The following is a 22,080-nucleotide window of genomic DNA, read 5'->3' as shown; positions in this document are numbered from 1 at the left end:
CTCAAACTGTTTGCAGCAGCGTTTCCATATGAATGGCCTGTCCTGGCTCACACTTCAGACTTTCCCAAAATCTCTGAAGCCATAGTGAGACCCAGCACTAGCAGCCTGCCTTGCTTCACAATGGGCCTCTCCTGGGCGCTTCAAGCCCAATACAAGTAGCAGCCATTTGCAGATCCCTCTGTAGATCCTGCCAGGTGGCCCCAGAGCCAGTGTGCCCAATGGCTACCTTCAGACCACACCAGATTATAGCTCTACACATCCATGAGCTACGTAGAATAGAGGGTGCCTAGAATCAAATCAGCGATTTAGAATATGAGGAAGCAAAAGAGACCCAATCAGAAGAGCAAAAAGAAAAAAGAATCCAAAAATATGAAGATAGTATAAGAGCCTCTGGGACAACTTCAAGTGTACTAACATTCACATGGGGGTGCCAGAAGGAGAAGAGAGCTACCAAGATATTGAAAAGTTATATTATGGGGGCTTGTGTTTGTGAGCTTCTTGGTTTGTTAATGTTAGGACTTTGACTCATTCACATATATTAACTTTGGTAGGAGAAAATAAAGATTAATTCACTTTAAATGGCTAGAGGTGCAATTAATGACAATTGAGCTGCCTGCTGCTTTTTATGCTTTGTCATGTATGTAGGAAGTAGTGTGTGCTAGCCCTATCGGCAGTGCTACTCTGAGTGCTGGGCACGCTGGTTCAGGTGGCCTGTGGTAGAGCTGAGCTGAGGTTTGTCTTTAGAGTAAGCCACGATCTGGCTGTCACTGAAGTCCTCTTTTCCTGTTGCTCTTATAGATGTTGTCAGAGGAAAATCATTCATTTTAATGGAAGCCAGATTACCGGCCCTCTACAAATTGGAGAATGACTATGAGATCCTTGAAAGGTAAATATACAAATCAAAAGACACTTTATTACTCAAAAGTTATATTTTTCAAGTTTAGCTTTAAGTATATTACCATTTTTAATACTAAGTACTTAAGTACTATTTTAAGTACTAGTCTGTTCGGTAACCTAAGGCAGTGGGTGCAACCTAGTTTCGTTGATAATTTGAATCTAATTGTGCGTTTGCGTTCCTCCTTTTTTCCCTAGATTTCCAGGTGCCTCTCTCCAAGGCAAGAAATACAGGCCCCTGTTTGACTATTTTGTGAAGGTGAGCTTAGGGAGCTCTACCACAGTGCTCTCCACCACCCTCTGTAGTATTGATCACTGGACCAGTGTAATGATAGCTGGTGTGGGCTTCACATGGCCTGCTTGTTCTGCTCTTTCCATGAATGTACTTGAAGCAGTCTACTTTAGTGTTAACAGGATTCAGTTCTGTTTGTATTGCCTTCTTGTACTAATAATCTTAAAAATACTTTTCTCAAATTGCATAAGAAGTCACATTTCATAAGATTCATTGTGTATATATATATTGTTTATGGTCTGCATATTCCCAAGGAATATGAGGGATTGTTTTTGGCTATTTTATAAATTTAGGATAATGCTCAGAATAAAACTGTGTGTAAAAGTAAACAGAATTTATTTCCAATAAATGGATTAGGTGGGTCCTTTAAATCTAGGCACCACCGCAAAGCTCACACATTTAGTAACTTAGTCTCTTAGGAATCAAAAAGGTGCTTTATGTGGTTTTCTTTTTCTGACAGAGAATTTGCAGCTATAGTTGCAAACCTAACCACCAACAAAACAACAAGGTCAGCAGGAATTAATCCTCATTTATAGGTCTTAGAACAAGCATGTCTTTTATTTAAACGAGGCATGCAGCCCGGTGGCCGCTGGTCATCCAATGATTTGACATGTTTGTCTTAGACTAAAATGATGAGCAACGCCCTCAGAACTGACCTAGCTTTGTATATTATGTAAGAAATATATTCAGCTTGGCATAGCATTAGCCATAAAAAAACTTGCATTGCGGCCCAGGGTAAAACATTTGCTTATCTCTGTTTTCAATGCAGAGGTTGAGTTTGGTTAGTGCAGATGACCTCAGCCTTGTGGACTCTTTGCACAATATTGCCCACATGTGTCTTTCCTTGAGTGCTTCCCTGTGTTTTTGTCTCCTAACTAGGGGCCTTTTCCTCATTACTTGTTGCTGCTGGTGGTTATCCCTACGCTTTGCCTGGTCTGGTCCCTTCCTGTGAGCCTGTAGTTTCGTTTGCCAACACATTCCTTGCCGGGTGCTCTCCACTAGGCATGAGGCAGACCTGCTTCCTAGCCACATCCCCTAACATATCTTTTGCCTCAAACTGCTGTGATTCCCCCCCCCCCCCCCCCGCCCCTTTTCTGCCTTCCTTTTCATTACATTCTCTTTTTTAAATTTGCTTCACCTTTCTGAAATGGCCTGTATGCTCGAATATAACCTATTCTTCAAGGCTGAACTTGGATGTCATCTGCAAAACAGTGTTTTCTGAAGTGTCTCTTGGTTGTGTTCCTCGGAATAATGCCATTATTGCATCCTTTTCTCACGTATCTTAACATATTTCATGTGTTTTTGTCTTAAAACTCTTCCATTAGATCAATGACTTCTCAGCTTTCTGAATTACAGGCCCTATTGAGAGCCCGCGGAAAGCTGAGCCCTCTCAGAGAATGCACATGGACACTCTAGATAGGAGCTCTGGGTTCAGTCAGTGGAATACGCTCTCAGTACACAGATGATAAATAGGACCTGTCCGATTCACTCAGCTTCCTGACATTTCTGGGACCTCCTGTGAATTTTAGACAAAAGCTGCAAATTCCTTGAATTAGGACAGAATCACTTGTTATGTATCTAAAATACACATGCTCTGACCTCACCGGTTTGACTCAGTGGATAGAGCATCAGCCTGCGGACTCAAGGGTCCCAGGTTCAATTCCAGTCAAGGGCATGTACCTGGGTTGTGGGCACATACCCAGTAGGGAGTGTGCAGGAGGCAGCTGACCAATGTTTCTCTCATCAATGTTTCTAACTCTCTATCCCTCTCCCTTCCTCTCAGTAAAAAATCAATAAAATATATTTTTTAAAAAATTAAAATAAAATACACATGCTCTGAAGTATTGAATGGGAGCTGTGAGAGTGTGTGGGGGCAGCACTCCAGTGCTCTGTGCTGACTGCTGGCCAGCCTCAGCAGGCCTTGGTCCAGAGCCGCACCCAGAGAGATGGGAATGCAGTGAGGGTTTCTTGGTATACAGGTATAAGTAGCAAAATACCTTTGTGTTCCCTATTCTTACATCTGATTCTGAGGACACCCATGTTCTCTCCATGTTTAAATCATTGAAGACACACCTCTCAGTACCTGTCACACAACACCATAAACATTTTCAGGTGAGTTAGGTTACAGCAATTGAAAGTCTATAGTTATTTGTCATGTTTATTTTTAAGCAAGTGCCAACAGTTAAAGAGCTGTGATGCCCTTGTGCTGTATTTTGAACCAGAAGGCTTTGTTTCAGGTCCCAGCTTCATCATTGCTGGTGTGTGATTAGGCAGACCATTTCATCAACTTTGTTCTGGGTTCAACGTGAAATACAAATGCAACCAGAATATTTTTTTAAATATGTTTTATTGATTTTTTACAGAGAGGAAGGGAGAGGGATAGAGAGTTAGAAACATCGATGAGAGAGAACCATCTATTCAGCTGCCTCTTGCACACCTCCTACTGGGGATTTGCCCGCAACCCAGGTACATGCCCTTGACCGAAATCGAACCTGGGACCCTTCAGTCCACAGGCCGATGTTCTATGCGCTGATCCAAACCAGCTAGGGCACAACCAGAATATTTTTAAAACATGGAAAGACTAATACATTTTCATAGCAGTGTAGGTTTAATTGTGAAAATCATTTCTGAACGTACTTTTTGCAAACGCAGAAAGGTAAGAAAGCAAAGGGGTTTTAGTTGGGCTAAAACAAAGGGCTTCTGAAAAGAAATACTAAGAGATGAAGGTAGAAAAAGTAAGTCTGTAGCTTTATATGTACTAACCTAACTTTATTGTTACAAATGAAGTCAAATTGGAAACATTTCCCCTCTGAGGGTAGAATGTCTGCAAATAGAACATAGAACTTGTAGCTCTTTACACCATCCCCCCCCCCCCCCCCCATTTCTTTCAAGGTTTGCCTTTTACTGCTGAATAACTTGAGCTGGACTGGAAGGAGAAAGAGAAGCAAAGTGTATGCAGTGACTGAAAATACAGTTGACCCTTCAATAAGGCCCCGGTTCACTTATACATGTATTTTATTTAACCAACCATGAATAGATAGATAACAGTTTTTTGCATTCCCAACTGCAAATTGAAAATACAGTTTTCAATTTATGGCTGGTTGAATTCAAGGATGGGAAGGGCCAACTGTAGCATCAAAAGTTACACTCAGTTTTCCCTGCATGGGGATTGGTGCCCCTAAGCCCTGCATTGTTCAAGGGTTAACTATGTACCAGGACGGGAATAATTTGAGGAGTGTGTTTTCTGAGACTGATAAACAGCATGCTGCGGGGAGAGGTTCAGTCCAGGAGAAATAATGAAAAGCCCCAGTTTTTGCACTAAAAAAGTTGGACATTTTTTTCTGCCACTTCAGATAATTATTAGGGATGAATTATTCATGTGATGTATAGAATTAGCATGGTTCTTTCCAGCATGAATTATTGCCATTTCCATCCCTGAAAATAATTTCATTTTAAAAGTTTTTTGGGCTCTAAAAATGGTTATCATATTATGATCTGGTATTGTTTGGTCATTTAATCTTGTCATCATTTCTTTTCCAGTGGAAAGAGCATGGCGCTTTTACAGTGCTTGTCGACAATTATGTGAGGGAGGAAGAAGGCACTGGGGTGGTACATCAAGCTCCTTACTTCGGTGCTGTGAGTAGTATATATCTCACCAATGTTATAAGAAAGAAATGTCAGTGGCCACTGAGTTGTTGTTGTCTTGTGTATGTGTGTTTGCCTGTGTGCATGCATTTTTTGTGTTGGTTACCACTGTTGGATAACACCAGTCAACCTCTTTGCAAGCTTATAAAACTTGTATCTGCAATGTCTTTTCACCCTGATCTGATTTCTTAAAATGGTGGGCTAAGGACATTTGGTCTTCAAAGGCATGCTGTGTTTTGATTCATTCATATTTGATTTACATGACACTTTGCTCCTTTTTTTCTTTTTTTAAATATATTTTATTGATTCTTTACAAAGAGGAAGAGAGAGGGATAGAGAGTTAGAAACACTGATGAGAGAGAAACATCGATCAGTTGCCTCCTGCACACTCTTCACTGGGTATGTGCCTGCAACCAAGGTACATGCCCTTGACCGGAATCGAACCTGGGACCCCTGAGTCCTCAGGCCGACGCTCTATCCACTGAGCCAAACCGGCCAGGGTGACACTTTGCTCTTATGACGTGCAGTTCTGTGAGTTTTGATGAGGGCATGCAGTCACACAGTTACTTGATAAATCAAGGTTCCCATCACGTCTGCAGTGCTGTTCGCTAAATATTGCACGTTCAGAAGGGAGAATTCGACCTCTCTTTTGAAGGTGGGAGAGTGTGCTGAATTTTAAATTTTGTCCAAAGTAATTTTTCTGAAAATGTAATCCTTTTTTCTTTAATTTTCTTTTCCTTTTTTTTCTTTCCTTTTATTTCTTCTTTTTTTAAAATGTAATTCTTTTAATGTAATTTGTATATGAATAAAAGAGTATAGGGATTAAGGGTACGTGTTTTAGAGCAAACCAGAACTCACATTAAGTCAAAGCTCTGCAATAAATTAGTTGACCTTTCTAGAGTTTCTTTACCTTTCCTGTAACAGGGTGTTACTACCTGCCTGTGTGGAGACCTGGAAGGATTAAATGGAATCTTTCTATAGAGAGTGTTTCTATAGTTTGTGACGCTCAAAGAGTGTACACTCTCACTGCTGCGAGTGCCGCATGTACTGGGCCCTACAGACTCCTCTCAGCTTGATCATTTTGTCAGTGATAGGGGTGAGAAAAGTAAAGATAATAAGTCCTTATGTTTACATCATCCTGCTATATTTTCAACATTTTGGGAATTCTGTTTTATCTATTTAATCCCTCACCTTCCCTCATGCTTTTAATTTGGACAGTTTTGGAGCAGATCCTAAATATCTGTACATATCTCTGATTGATAAGAAATTTTATTTTTCTATATTTATTCATTTAAACCTCACCCAAAGACATGTTTTTATTGATTTTTAGAGAGAGGGGAAGGGGGGAAACATTGATGTGAGAGAGAACAACAGCTCGATTGCCTCCTGTATACATCCTGATTGGGATTTGAACCCACAACCTTTGGTATACACTCCAACCAACTGAGTCACCTAGCCAGCACAAGGCATTTTATTTTTATTATAACCGCCATGCTAATGTTGAACCCAATAAAATGAATGATTTTTTTTTTTTAATGATTTTTTAATATCACCTAGAACCTGTTCACTATTCAAATTGGGTGGGAGCTCTATTCATCTCCTGCCCCAACCACACCAAAATTACAACTAAACTTCAGAACCACCTGAAGTCTAGCTGGATGGAGTCCTACAACTAGAGTAGAAGCTACACCCAGATAGTCGGAGAGGTGGAGGTGCAGGCCAGCTGGTCCCATTCCCCATGTGGCAGATAAAAATTGGGAAGGCTATCTCATCTGCAGAGGTCCGGACCTCAGGAGTTCTCAACCCCTCACCAGACCTCCCAGCGTCATAACTTCTGGCTGGGAAAACCAGCTGGAATTAAGGGAGGCTAAGGCAGCTAGACCCCCACCTATTACTCTTAAAGGGCCCATGCGTGGACTTAGTCAGCCTCATTCTCTGTGATCTCCAGCACTGGGGCAGCAGTTTGAAAGACAGCAGAAACAAATGGGTCTGTCATCGGGGTGAGAGCTGTGGGGGCAGCTTTTTTCAAGACCAGAGGTGCTGGCTGAGGCCAGTGTTCCTCTGATGAACCCTCCCGGCACAGAGCCTTGCAAGCATCATCTCTGAGACTCTGTCTCAGCCTGGCTATCACTGTTTCCCCAGGCCCCAGACCTGCTGATTTTCCAGGCCTACCCAAGTGGTTTCCAGTGGCTTATTCATACCAAAAGCCTATGTTGGCTCATGCTTAAGAATTCCCTAAAGTCTCTCAAAGCAGCATCTGACCTCAGTGTGCCCCATACCTCTCACGAAGTGGCCCCAAGCCCCGGCACTAGCAGTAGTCGGCCTTGGTTTCCAGCAACTTGACTTCACCTGGGCACGTCTAAGCCCAGCACAAGTAGCAGCCAACTGCAGATAACCTTGTAGCTCATACTGGATGGTCCCAGGCAGAACACAGGCAGTGGCTGACCTTGGCCTGTACCTCCTGGGCAGCCCCAGAGCCAGCACACCCAGTGGACACCTTCAGACCACGTCAAAGCAACACCACCCAACCACCTCCACAAGCAACACACTCAAGGGGTAGACTCAGCAGACACCAGACCCCCATTGAAGTAAGTCCTGCTCTTTGGGGTGGTATCCTACACAGCTGATCCTACAGTAATTGGAGGTTATTGGTCTGTGGTCACAGCCAGTCTTTGCAGCTGATCAGCCTGGGGATAAATCCCTCCCATTGACATGCCAACAGCAATCAAGGCTCAACTATAAGAGGATGGTGGCACAGCCCCACAGTAGGAGCAGGATACACCTCAAGGGCCCAGCCTGTGTGATAGGGGAAGCTGTGTTGCTGGATCCTACAGAACCCCTACTACATGAGACCACTGTGCCAAGCTTGAGAGACATAGCAGCTCTATTTAACATATAGAAACAAACACAGGGAGATAGCCAAAAAAAAAAAAGGAGACAAACATGTCCCAAAGGAAAGAGCATAACAAAACTTCAGAAAAAGAAGTAGACAAAGGAGTGACACACAATCTATATATAAGGATGCTCAGTGAACTTAGTAAGAACCTCATCAGCATAAAAAAGGACCAGTCAGAAGATGAGACCAACTGAAATGTAGAATAAGTAACGGGATCAACAATAAAGTCGATGAATCCCAGAATCAAATCAGTGATTTGGAATAGAAGGAAGCAAAAAACTTCCAATCAGAACAGCAAAAAGAAAACAATATAAAATTATGAGGATAGTGTAAGGAGAGTTGGACAACTTCAAGTGTATCAATGTTTGCTTCGTGGGGGTGCCGGAAGGAGAGAGAGCAAGAAATTGAAAACTTACTAAAAAAAAAAAATGACAGGAAACTTCCCTAATCTGGTGAAGGAAATACACATACAATTGCAGGAAGTGCAGTCTCAGACAAAATGAATGCAAGAGGCCCACACCAAGACTCATCGTAATTAAAACACAAAAGGTCAAAGACAGAATCTGAAAAGCAGCAAGAGAAAAGCAGTCAGTTAACAACAAGGGAGCTCTCATAGGACTGTCATCTGATTTCTCTGCAGAAACTTTGCAGGCCAGAGGGAGTGGCAAGAAATATTCAAAGTGATGAATAGCAAGAACCTACAACCAAGATTACTCTACCCAGCAAAGCTATCATTTACAATTAAAGAACAGATAAAAGAGCTTCATAGTCAAGAAAAAGCTGAAGGAGTTCATCACAACCAAACCAGTATTACATGAAATGTTAAAGGGTCTTTAAGAAAATGAAGGAAGTGAAAGAAAAAACTATGAACAATAAAATGGCAATAAATCCATATCAACAATTGAATCTAAAAAACCCAACAGGCGGAACAGAAACAGTCTTTTAAACAGAGAACATTTTGTTGGTTGCCAGATGGGAGAGGGTCCTCCCATGGACCAACAGGTCCCGGGTTCGATTCCTAGTCAGGGCACAGCCCGAATTGCAAGCTTGATCCTGTGTTGGGCGTGCAGGAGGCAGCTGATTGATGTGTCTCTCTCATTGATGTTTCTATCTCTCCCTCTCCCTTTCTCTCTGAAATCAATAAAAAAATATTTTTAAAAGAATGTACAAATTGTTCATTACAGAATAGTCCTGGGCGTGTAAAGTACATCATAGGGAATATGTAGTCCATAATACTTCACCTGCATGGTGTCAGATGGGTGGGAGATTTGTCAGGACTTAGCTATGTAATGTCTCATCACTGAGGTGTCCACCTGATATTAATATAATAATTTACATTAACTGTACATGACTATTTGTCATTTCCTGTAGTAATACTGTACCTTATATATCTGCCTGAATGCCCGGCAGATTAATGTTATAGAAGATCAGATCTCTGAACTACAGCCTCTAAACGCCATTTGGTAGAGATCCTCTGAGAGCCCTCCCTTGTGGCAATTTGCCAGGTGAGACACTATGTGGCCCCTGCAGAGTCATACTTCTGAATGACCGTGACCTGTCTTTCTGGCTCCATTCGGGAATGCTGCTCTTAGCTAGTCAAGGTGGATGGGGCTCAACTAAATATTTCAAATTGCCGGGCTTCTGGGCTTCCTTTATGGGCAAGTACCCACATGTTTCATCACTAGGGAACCCCTCACAACACAGGGCCAGGTGGGAACACACTGGCTTTCCATCTTGTTTTGGAGTCAAACAGAATGTGGTTTCTCCATCTAACCCTAAGACAATCCTTTTTCGGTTTGGGCAACATAACACAATAAAGACTGGAATCTGGAGCCAGGCTGTTTGGTTTTGAACGGGAGCATTGCTACAGCTTCCTTGTCTGTTCAGTGGAGATAGTTGCTGGTTTTTTTAAGGGGAACACCTGGTTAAACTGCGCCAGTCAGTCCTCTTCACAGTGGTGAAACTTAAACGAGCTAAGTAGTAAAATGTCAGAGCACTGTGTGATCCAGCATTATATAAAAGTTTGCTCGAATTCACACTGCTCAAAATGTATTCCGGAAGCATTGTGGGTAATCTAGGTGAGCGATACTCAGTGTTGTGATCTCTCAGTTACCCCTCGACAGGGTGCAAATCCATATGCATACCAAGTATCATGCAGGACTAAATAGGTCATGCCTTACACCTGTAGGTGCTTCTGTTTTGGTGATAACATGTATGTGCATACATGTTGGTGTTATGAGTCAAGTTTAATTAGTTTTAATATACTTACTAGAGGCCCGTTGCAGGAAGATTCCTGCAAGAATAGAGCTTCGCTCCCGTCTCTGCCGTTCCTACCCCGCCCTTCTCTGCAGTTCCTACCCCTCCCATCTCTGCTGCTTCTCTCCCGCCTGTCTCTGCTACCTTGGCTCTGTTGCTTGGCTTCCTTCTACCGTGTCTTCAGTCTTCACTCCCAGCCGGTATTTGCAAATTAGCTGCCATCTTTTTTGGTGGTTAATTTGCATGTCGCTCTGATTAGCCAGTGGTGGGTGTTGCGAAGGTATGGTCAGTTTGCATCGTTGTCTGTTATTAGATAGGATGTCATCTCACTTAGTGGATACTCTCATATATGTAGGGGTCTGTGAAATAATGTCTGGTTAGACTAGGCTAGATGTTAATCCTCCGCAACTATAATGCTCTGTTAATCTCTGTGCAGTCTTTGAGTTAACTTTAGTTGAGAGGATAATTGCAATTGATTAGAGGTATGTATGAGAATACAGAAAATTATTCCTGTAAACCTCCCTCATACTGGGCTCTGACTGGTGACTCATGAAGCAACTTTGTGACCTTGGGGTAGTCATTGCTGATTGAAAACTGCACTACCTCCTCATACACTTGAACTGTTTTATTCTTCTCTCCTTTCGCCCCAGGATGACTATCGGGTCTGTATGGACTTCAACATCATTCAGAAAGATTCTGTCCCTGTGTGCCCTGTGGATGCTTCAGGCTGTTTCACAGCGGAAGTGACAGATTTCATGGGACAGTATGTGAAGGTCTGTGACTGTAAGGCATAGAAAGGTCTCGGTTTCATCGGACTGTTTTTATTCATCAGTTTTTATCAAAAAGCTTCCACATCTTGGATTGTGTTTTTTTTTAGGAAGCTGCTTCTGTTTTGTTTTGCTTCAGTGCATAAAATCAGTACAGGTAGACGGATATTATCAGCTGCATTCGAGCATCTAGTATTTTTAGAGGAAGCAGGCTGTAATTTAAAGGAGTTGGGAAAAATGGGCCCTGTCTTGTGACTCATGAAGCAACTTTGTGACCTTGGAGTAGTCATTGCTGATTGAAAACTGCACTACCTTAATGATATGGCATGTATTTTAAAAGTGCGTGCAGTTACATGGTGGCTAAAGTATAGATGCATTATTTATATAATACATTTGTTATTTGTGCCTTTTACTCATAGTAAAGGTATCCAAATACCAGATTTTAGTTATAAATACTCAATTATATTATGTTACTAAATACTGGAGGATATTTCAGTAGCTACATTTTAATTTTTTAACAGGATGCTGACAAAAATATCATCAGGATGCTGAAGGAACAAGGCCGACTTCTTGTTGCCAGCACCTTCACTCATAGCTACCCTTTCTGCTGGAGGTGAGGAGGGGACTGTTTTAGCCAGAGCTTTTGATTTGTGCGTACACTTACGTTTGTGCCACTCCACCAGTTTGTGGTTTCTATCTCGTTTGTATTCTTTAGAGCTTGTGTTTGGATACTGCCTTCTTGCTCCAAGGAGAATGTTATAAATGCATACAGTTATTTCTTTTCTCAGGAGTTGTGTTAGAAATACAGACACAGACAAGAAAGAAAACCTATTTCTTCCCTACTTATTTCTTGGTTTTTTTTTTGTTTGTTTTTAAAATACATTTTTATGTATTTCAGAGAGGAAGGAAGAGAGAGAGGGAGAGAGATATAGGAACATTGATGATGAGAGAGAATCATTGATTGGCTGCCTCCTGCACACCACACCCTGGGGATCGAGCATGTGCCCTGACTGGGAATCGAACTGTGACCTCCTGGTTCATAGGTCGACACTCAACCACTGAGCCATGCTGACCATTTCCTACTTATTTTTCTTGTGATCTTCTTTACAACTTATATAAAACACTACACTCTGACATTTTTCAGTCCCCAGTATTGTGGATGTTTTTCCCCACACCAAGCAATTCATTTCTCTGTGACACCACCTGGGTGTCCTACAATTTAATTCAATTCGACACCATCTATCTAGAGCAGGGGTTCTCAACCTGTGGGTCGCGACCCCTTTGGGGGTCGAACAACCCTTTCACAGGGGTCGCCTAAGACAATCGGAAAACACATATATAATTATATATTGTTTTTTGTGATTAGTCACTATTCTTTAATTATGTTCAATTTGTAACAATGAAAATATATCCTGCATATCAGATATTTACATTACAATTCATAACAGTAGCAAAATTACAGTTATAAAGTAACAACGAAAATAATTTTATGGTTGGAGGTCACCACAACATGAGGAACTGTATTAAAAGGTCACGGCATTAGGAAGGTTGAGAACCACTGATCTAGAGGCATTACCAGGTCCCAAAGATTAATCCCTGATATACGGACTGGCTTTAGTTGAGAGGTTCCATCTAATCCCTCCATGGATGGGTTCAATTAATTTGCTAGTCAGGCTCAGAATTCCAGGAAACACATTTATTGAAGGATGCAGGTGAACAGCCTAATGGAGAGGTCTGGAAGGGTCCTGTGAGCATTATCATGTGTCCCATGGAGTTGGTGTGTGTCACCCTCCCATGGATGCATTTATCAACCTGAAAAACATTCAACCCCCGTACTTTTAAGATTTTAGGTTTCACCACAAAGTCATGATCAACCATTAGCTCTATTGTCAGCCCTTCTCCCTTCTCAGGAGGATGGAGACAGGGCTGGAATTCCAAGCTATCATGGCTTCATCTTTCCAGTGACCAGCCCCCATCCAAGGGCCCACACAGAAGCACCTCATTAGAAGAAAAGACACTCTTGTCACCCAGAAAATTAGAAGGGTTTCAGGAGCTCTTTGCCAGGATCCAGGGGCAAAGATGTATGTGCATATTTTCTATCATCCTACAGGGACTAATATCTTCTGTGTTGGGGGTCACATTTCTTTAGAATGAGATATATCTCTAAAATTTTCTGATGGAATTAAGTGAGATGTATGTGATAATAAGTTTTAATACAAGATTATAAAGATTTGGGTGAAATGGAATCTTCCGTGGGTTAGGGTTAGGTTTAGGGTTAGGGTTATGGTTAGGGTTAGGGTTAATGTTATGTTCTCAGACCTCATTTTTGCTGAGTGTGATACTGTTTTTTCAATGTTTTTATTAATTTGAGAGAGGAAGAGAGAGATAGAAACATTGATGAGAGAGAAACATTAATCAGTTGCTCCTGTAGGCTCCACAGGGGATGAAGCCCAAAACCAGGAATTGAATTCGTGACCTCTTAATACATGGATTGATGCTCAACCACTGAACCACACAAGCTGAGTGAATGTGATATCTTTCCTGGACAGCTGTCACACAACAGGAGAACTCTATATTTTTTCTTGTATTCTTTTACTAGCTTGCCTTTCTTGATTTTGTGGAGGGTGGTGACCAATACTGAGGATGTAGACATTACTTTTGCAGAATGCCAAGTAGGTGATGGTGACATAAGTGAGACACTAAAGGTGGTTGTCCTGGGTGCCTGCACACCTTCTGACCAGCCACACCTCCATTTCTGCTTTCCTAGATCAGATACCCCCCTCATTTACAAAGCGGTGCCCAGCTGGTTTGTGCGGGTTGAGCACATGGTGGACCAGCTGATGAGGAACAATGACCTGTGTTACTGGTAAGCAGTAAGATGTGTGTCTTCAGAATGTTCTTTGTCATGCAGTTAGTAAGTATTGGTTTACACTCCCCCAAATCAATAATTTTAATAGCCATCATTTATTATATATTGTAGTAACATCTATTTTTATTTCTTTTTAGGAACACAAAACAATTTAAATGAGATATAACAAAGGACCATTTTTTTATTATAAGGCATATAGAGTATTTTTACTTTTTTTAAAAAAGCCAAATGGAAATGAGAAACTGCTGTTTATTCATTTTACAGAATGGGATGACTGAAAAACATCTGTCTGTACTCTCATTGTTCATTAGCCGTAAATAATAGTCATTTTCAGGGTAAACATTTGTTTTTGGATATATATCCACAAAAGCCATTTATGATGACAGTTGGCCCTTAAAAAACACTGGAGTTGGCAGCACGAATCTCTGCCTCGTCAAAAATCCATGTGTAACAGTCGGCTCTCCACATCTGTGATTTCCCAGCCTTGGCGTTGACCCTAAACAACCCGGGTTTGAACTGCGTGGGTCACGTGAGAAAATTGGCATATAATTGGACTCCTGCTGTTCAGACACATGTTCAAGGATCAGCTGTACTACTTTTGATAGTTTTTGAGTTCCCAGATTGTGATGGTCTTTGCACTGAGGGGACAAAAGCTCTTAGCTAATATCCAGTCATTAAAAAAAGTGTTACTCAACTGTTACAAAAATGAAGTAAGACTGGATCTATGTATAGCAAAAGTATGTTTTACACTGAGAGTTTGGAGGGTAATCACTATTTTTTTACTCCCCATAAGAACTTAAAGACTGCATTTGATTTTGGAAGAATGGGGAGCATTTCAGGGTGGTTAAAGGAAGTGGCTATAGCTTTCTTTCTTTTTTTTTCCAGCGAAGTGACTCTGATTTCTCAAGTAAAAGCTGTTCTTTCATTTTTATACCTCGAACGCTCTTTCGTTCTCCTAATGTGTGATTTGCTAGGTATGGAATATTCGTAGTCCGCGTGTCCTGTGGGAGGTGCCAGCCTATAAACTGCCATCGATGATACAGGACTAGGGGACCCTATTGGTCTTAAACTTGTTAAGTTTTTCTGCAAAGCTGAACCTCAAAGGATAGGTGCCATTTATCAATCTGAGACAATAAAAATTTGGGGGAGGAGTTGCTGATGGGAGTTCTGCCAGGTGAAGGTTATCACAGAGGAGGCATAGTACTAGTTAAGGCATTGAGGTGAGAAGCACATTTAAGGAACTTACCTCATTGCTGGAGCCTAATGTACAATGTGCAGGTGAGCCTGGGGAGGCATCTACCAGCCAGCTACCAATACCCTACCTGTTCGGACTCTTATTTTCTAGGTGATTGGTTCCCACGCCAGTGAGTCACAATTAAATAAGCGCTGTTGTGTGGGTGATCCAGAAACTAAATAGGAGCGGGGCCAGGCTAGCTAGCACGTGGTGACTGTTCAGAGGACTGTGGCTGTCTCCCAGGGGAGGCCACGGGAGGGAAGCCTGGGTGCGATGATGTTTTCTACCAAAGAGCCATTTTCACTGGGATGAATTCACAGCAGGTGCTGCCACTGTGGGCCATCTGGTGCTGCCCATGCAGAAAACCACCTCTCAGGAGTGAGCTCAGCGTTTCCAGGGAGTCTGGTCCACAAAGCCTATGCAGGTGCCCTTCACAGATTTACTCAGTAATGTTCTCGGGTGATCTGGTGTCTGATCTGCTCATCCAGGGTCCCGGAGTTTGTGAGAGAAAAGCGGTTTGGAAATTGGCTGAAAGATGCACGAGACTGGGCAATTTCCAGAAACAGATACTGGGGCACCCCTATCCCGCTGTGGGTCAGCGAGGACTTCGAGGAGGTGAGGCTGTGGCGCTTTCATGTGCTGATTTTTATTGAGGCCCTTTGTTCATTCGTTCCATCTGAATATGAGGTAGAAGAATATGGCTTCTTTCTTTTCTTTCTTTGCCCCTTATTTCATCTTCTTCTCATTCCTTCCTATAATAATGACATAAATAAGAATGTTTTTAGAGCTTTAACTTTATTTTGACTCTAATGCAATTTTTAACAATTTCCCTTTGTGTAAAAGTGAATGTAATTTCCATTTTTCTCAGGGAAGCCACACAGTAAGTTGTTTGTGTTGCTCATATCTCTGTTTCTTCTTGTGAGTTATTTATGAACAGAACAGATACTCTGCACTAAGTCATAGCATGTTAAGTCCAACTTATAGTGATGGAAAAGGAAGATTGAAAAAAAATTACCCAAGCATTCCAGACCTTTAACCTACAAAACCAAGTGATTGTATATGAGATTAGGTCTATGTAAATGTTATATGTAGGACTTTAGATGTATTCCCTTGATGGGGCTTTCTGTCCATCACTGAAAGCTAAGAGCATTAGAGCCGTCATGAGCCACAGCAGCCCAGGGACCTCAGTAAATTTCCAGTGTGGCTGAATCAAGGCTTTTCAGGACCAGTTAGGAAGGACGAAGAAAGAGACCAGGGTGCCTCCAGGTCGCGGAGAAGCCCCAGCAGCCCTGTCAGATGGCTTCCTTTGGGAGCGCCTCAGTGGGCCCATCTCAGCCTCCTTACCCAGACATAATTCTGACATCTTGCAGTAGGACTATTTTGACTCTGCACAATAATTTAGTTCTAGCTTTCACTTCAGAAGATTCCAGCTTAAAGAATCAAATTCAAGTGCCAGGAAGAAAATAAGATGCCTTAGCTTAGAGTAATAGTCTAGGCCAGGGGTGGGCAACCCCTGGCACGCGTGCCAAACATGGCACACCAGTAACATTTGCTGGCATGCGAAACCCTCTCTTATAATCTTCCATTTACAATTTTTTTCTTAATATCGACTTTTTTATTTTTCAGATAAATTCAGTGTAGGTGCATCTTAGATAAATAAATAATTTTACATAACATGTATACATTAAAAAATAAATGTATTTTTCATCATCATATACTGTGTTTTTGTCGCTCGAATGAATTTTATTATTTCTTCAAGATTCTTCACATACGTACACCTTAAGAGATATCAAGTAGGCGTAACACGTTCTCAACAAATTAGGGTTGGCACGCAGAAGAATTTTGAGTCAGAGATTTTGCTAGTCTTGGCACGCACTCACAAAAAGGTTGCCCACCCCTGGTCTAGGCATTTCACTTCTGCTCGTCATTTTTGCAGATTTGGACACAGTAAACCCTCAAAAAATGCTTGTTGAGATGATGGCTGTGAATGTTGAAAATCTCCATGCTCTCAGTGGATAGAGCGTCGGCCTGTGGACTGAAAGGTCCCAGGTTCGATTCCGGTCAAGGGCATGTACCTGGGTTGCGGGCACATCCCCAGTAGGAGGTGTGCAGGAGGCAGCTGATCGATGTTTCTCTCTCATTGATGTTTCTAGCTCTCTATCTCTCTCCCTTCCTCTCTGTAAAAAATCAATAAAATATATTTAAAAAAGAAAAAAAAAAAAGAAAATCTCCATGTAGAGCCTCCTCTGATACGGGGTTGGTAGCAAGGAAGGGAAGTCTGCTCACTTCTTCAGAGAGTGACCTGTCTTTCCTGAGGGTTAGCCATTTTGGTGGTAAATGTCCTTAAGATCAGAGGCCTCTAAAACTAAATAGGAATGCTACAGAAATAAACCCTGTGATCTTTGCCTCTGCAGCACTCCTGCTTTTTAATTTTGTTTTGACAGATAGTATGCATTGGGTCAATGGCAGAACTTGAAGAACTGTCAGGAACAAAGGTCTCAGATCTCCACAGAGAGAGGTCAGTTTCTAAGTGTGTGATTCATGTCAGCTCTGTCATTCCGAGTTTTGGCTTAGCCCAGTGGTCGGCAAACTCATTAGTCAGCAGAGCCAATTATCAACAGTACAACGAGTGAAATTCCTTTTGAGAGCCAAATTTTTTAAACTTAAACTATCTAGGTAGGTACATTGTTACTAACTTAATTAGGATACTCCTAAGCTGGCCTTTGCTAAAAACGTCCTCAATCTGATTAAGGTACGTTCGCTGAGGTTGACCCCTTCCAACTCTCCCATCCACACTCATCTTGTATACTTGTTTCGTCTATCTCCTTTCTGAAAACCGACTTCTGCGCATGGGCCACGAAGTTTCAATTGCACTATGCATGCGCGCCCACACGTGATATTTTGCGGAAGAGCCACACTCAAGGGGCCAAAGAGAGCCGCATGTGGCTCGTGAGCTGCGGTTTGCCGACCATTGGTTTAGCCTATTAACACATTGCAGACCAGTAGTTTCATTGCTAGCTTCACCCAGTGGCCAGATAAGTTTCTATTGAACGAGTACAAAAAACGTTTTACATAAATGTTTAAGGCACGCTTTAAAATTAAATACTCATTGCATTTTGAAGTTATTTATTATTCTTACAAGCTAATCTCTTTTTAAAGTATGATACTTTGTAAAACACTGTAATATGAAGCAAGAATTCTCGTGATCTGTCCGCAGTGTGTTAAGATGTGGTCTCTGTAGCAGATCCTAGAGCTGCATATAGAAATCAAACTGGTTTGCTGAATTACATTGTTGATAACTTGTGTCATAATGAGGAGGGGTGGCTTCGGTCCTTGCATTAGATGGCAGGGGCCTCTGGTATACAACCTTCTAGGTCGAGCACTCCTGATGCTCTCTTAAAGCCTGTGATAATTGCCAGTATTTCTGTTCGTATGAAGAGCTTTCAGGAAATTGTGTTTCCTACTGGCAATTAAACTGCAAGTTCTGTTGTGCTTAAAATTAATAGAAATGGCACGTTTTTGTTTATTAGCATTGACCATCTGACCATCCCTTCACGCTGTGGGAAGGGATTGCTGCGTCGCGTGTCTGAAGTGTTTGACTGTTGGTTTGAGAGTGGCAGCATGCCCTATGCTCAAGTTCATTATCCATTTGAAAATAAGAAGGAGTTTGAAGATGCATTTCCTGCAGACTTCATTGCTGAAGGCATTGATCAAACCAGAGGATGGTATGTTTTTTTGTTCTTCTAAGTGTTTTGTTGATTTCATTTTATTTAGCAGCTACTTTACTGAGCACCTGGTCTTTATCAGCTATGTGCAGGGAAGACTGTGTTAGGGAGAGAGGCTCTCCTGCCCTCTGCTTCTCATACCAAGCAACCTGTTAGTGTCTTGAATAGGCGTCTCTCCCATGGTAGGCTATAGTTTTAGAATTTGTTATTTCACTGACATCTTGGAGTATAGAGATTTGTTTCACTGGAAATGTGATAAAAAACAATGTGTGATGATCATAGCTTGTGTATTTCAAATCATTTACTCAAATGTGTAATGAGTATTTACTAGTACATACAGGATAAAGAGTGAGGTACTACAAATGCAAAAAGGGATGCTTGGAAATGTGCTTAGATGTTAGACTAACTTTACAAAATTAACAGTCAAAAAAATCTAGATTTTAAAAGATCATGGGGAGAGGATTTGAGTATTGGTTTTATCTGGTGCCTTATTTAAAGCCATACCTTTGCCCTCTTAATTATAAAAAAGTTACCTTCTTTTTGTGGATGATCTTGGTTGGCCCAGGTTCTAATTATATTTTCATTAATAATGGTTTTACAGGAGTTGTTTAAGGAATTTGGGTGTTGTTTTCTGCTTTTACAAATTGCAGGAGTCATCACAAACTGATTAAATTCCAGCCTAATGTTTTGGGATGCGCTATTTTCAGCTTCCAATCCATTTATCTGTAGGAACAGTACTAGGCACAAACTCCTCTTCCCAGGGAGTTTCTCAGAGGAGTGGTGACATCTGGCAACTGTTAGCAGTCCTTAGTGAACGGGATGTCTTGTCAGGTGTTCATGTTAGCCATGGGGACTGGTCTCCAACCTCATCAGTTTATGTCCTGGGATGTTCTCAAAATCAGATTAGAGGTGACTAGAGCCTCACTATCAGGACAGCTTACAGGGATGTGATGCAGTTCTTTTAGGGAATAAGCGAGCAAGCAAAATAAACGACATATTTGATATCTGACCAACAGAATAAAAACTGCCTCTGCTGCTGTCATCTATCTTTTGACTTTTGAATGAGAGATATGTTGTTTTTGGCGGGGAGAGAGGTTTGTTTGTTTGTTTTTTGTCATAAGACTCTCATATGGCCCTGTGCTAGGTGATATCTCTTGATTTTCAGTTTTGTCTTTTGGGGAGGTCCTGAGAAACCATCCCTCTCTGACCTTCTCTGCCTTGTAGCTGCCCAACTGGCTTCCCGAGGAGAGTGATGGTGCTGTCCTCCACTGGGTCAACATCTGGCTCCAGGCCTTTATTCACTTTCAATAAAGCAATTCATTTTCTGATCAGGGGCTGCTCTGCAGTGGGTCCTGTGTGTAATTTTTTTCAGTGATCCTGACATGACTTAATAAGTCATCAGAATTAAGAACCTTTGCTTTATGTGGTTATCAAGAAGGATAACAGATCCAAAATAGAAATTCAGTTCAACAAGTAAACATAGTTTTTCCCTATGCTGGGTTTCTTTTCCGGTTCTTGTTTTGTTTCTTAACTCTTTCTTTTTGACATTTTTTCCAGGTTTTACACTCTGCTGGTGCTGGCCACAGCTCTCTTCGGACAACCACCTTTCAGGAATGTGATTGCGAATGGGCTCGTCCTTGCAAGGCAGGTGCACTCCTGTGTAATGACAAGGTTCTTCGTTCCCCTAACCTTCCTTTGTGAATAGAGGAATTCAGGAATGCCCCCCTCTGTTCCTACTATTTCTTCTCTGCTTTTTAAATTTTGCTGCTCTTTTCATCCCACTCCTTTCCTGTGCACTTGTCCGTCTTTTGCGTTCCGTCTCCCACCCACTTGCCTCTGTCTTCGGAAGCAGGGCTGGGTTGAGAGCTCAGCCTAACGGAAGGGGAGGTCTTTTCTGGGATCTTCTAGTGATAAAATAATGTGTGTGTGTTTTTAGAATTTCATAAAGTTCTTTTGCTTATAGCTCATATTTAATCTGTACACTGGACCTTTAGTATAGATTTTTGTTGTCTTATTTTTAACATGAGGAAGTTATGGGTTATAGAGGTTTCTAGTATTGCATAGGAGTCTTATTCTTCTTTTCCCTGTACTTCCTCAAGTTATTAAAAGTAAAACATAAATAAAATAAGAAACTATGAATATTTACATAGGTGCCCAGCTTTATGTGCAGTGAGGGCGTGGCAGTAGGCCCTGTTGTGAGCTATTACACATCTTCACACACTTAATCCCCATAGCTCTTTTGACATTTGAGGAATTGAGGTTCAGGAAAATTAAGTAACTCTCCCAAAGTCACACAATAAATAAGTGGTAAATTCAAGTACCCAGGCAGTCTGGCTGTACAGGCTGTGCTTTTTCACATTTTCAGTTGAAATTTTTATTGAATTGTAGATTTGCGTGCAGTTGTGAAAAATAACAGAGGCCCCTTTTGAGTTTTCCCAGTTTCCTTCGCTTTGAACATCTCACGGTCCCTCTGTTGCCTTTTCATAACTACAGCCACATCCTCCTGCCCTTTCAGCCTCCTCCCCAACCCCTGGCAACCACTGATCTGTTCTCCATCTCTGAAATGGTATCATTTCAAGTCTGTTATGTAAATAGAATCCTACCATGTATAACTTTTTGGGATTGGCTTTTCTTGCTCAGTGTTACTCCCTGGAGGGTCTTGGGGGGTTTGTGTATCTGGTTCCTTCCTTTTCTTTGCTGAGCATGTGGGTGACCCAGAGTTTGACTCTTCACCTGCTCAAGTGAGTTGTTTCCAGTGTTTCTGACAATGAATAAAGCTGTCAAGTTTGTTGTAAGGTTTGTGTCACTATAGATTTTCACTTCTGTAGGGTAAATGCCTCATCTGTATTTTTAACTGTTACACTATAATGTCTTCCTTCATCTCTCCTGAAGCTTCTCTGTTGATTCAACACAGTATTTAAAAAGAAGCTTACAGATACTGACAAGACAGCTTTATTGTTGTACTTTAACATTGGCTGTATGCCCTTTGCATTTATGTGTTCCAGTTGAAAATAGCTGTAACCATATATAAAGATAAACTGTGACATTGGCTTGTGTTTTTCAAGTGATGGCCAGAAAATGAGCAAACGAAAAAAGAATTATCCAGATCCACTTTCCATCATCCATAAATATGGTGCTGACGCTCTCAGGTAAAAGCCCATGCTTTGCCCTGTGTGTGTTTGTCGTCTTTTTTTTTTTTTACATTTAATCAATTTATTTATTTATTTTTAATCCTCACCTGCGGATATTTTTCCATTGATTTTGAGAAAGAATGGAAGAGAGAGGGAGAGACTGAGAGAAACATCGATGTGAGAGAAATCATTGATTGGTTGCCTCCTGCAGGAGCCCTGACCAGGATCGGGGCCAGGGAGGAGCCTGCAGCCAAGGTACATGCCCTTGACCGGAATTGAACCTGGACCCTTTGGTCCGCAGGCTGATGCTTTATCCACTGAGCCAAACCAGCGAGGGTGTGTTTGTCATTTTTATGTAAGCATTTCTCATT

At 41.6% G+C, this 22,080-nt stretch overlaps 1 protein-coding gene across 1 annotated transcript in view; it reads left to right on the top strand.

The window, feature by feature from the left end:
- The window catches only part of IARS1 (isoleucyl-tRNA synthetase 1), a 98,354-nt gene that overhangs the window by 29,113 nt on the left and 47,161 nt on the right, over positions 1 to 22,080 (top strand). The window contains exons 8-18 of the mRNA XM_081103200.1: positions 799 to 886; positions 1,093 to 1,153; positions 4,727 to 4,822; positions 10,634 to 10,756; positions 11,272 to 11,363; positions 13,518 to 13,616; positions 15,342 to 15,468; positions 17,298 to 17,371; positions 18,384 to 18,578; positions 20,136 to 20,222; positions 21,644 to 21,727. Coding sequence (XP_080959326.1) covers positions 799 to 886; positions 1,093 to 1,153; positions 4,727 to 4,822; positions 10,634 to 10,756; positions 11,272 to 11,363; positions 13,518 to 13,616; positions 15,342 to 15,468; positions 17,298 to 17,371; positions 18,384 to 18,578; positions 20,136 to 20,222; positions 21,644 to 21,727 — 1,126 coding nt within the window. The remainder of the gene's footprint in view (positions 1 to 798; positions 887 to 1,092; positions 1,154 to 4,726; positions 4,823 to 10,633; positions 10,757 to 11,271; positions 11,364 to 13,517; positions 13,617 to 15,341; positions 15,469 to 17,297; positions 17,372 to 18,383; positions 18,579 to 20,135; positions 20,223 to 21,643; positions 21,728 to 22,080) is intronic.

Source organism: Myotis nattereri (assembly GCF_964212035.1).
Source record: "Myotis nattereri genome assembly, chromosome: 12".
Lineage (NCBI taxonomy): Eukaryota > Metazoa > Chordata > Mammalia > Chiroptera > Vespertilionidae > Myotis > Myotis nattereri.
This window is presented reverse-complemented; position numbering and strand designations above follow the sequence as displayed.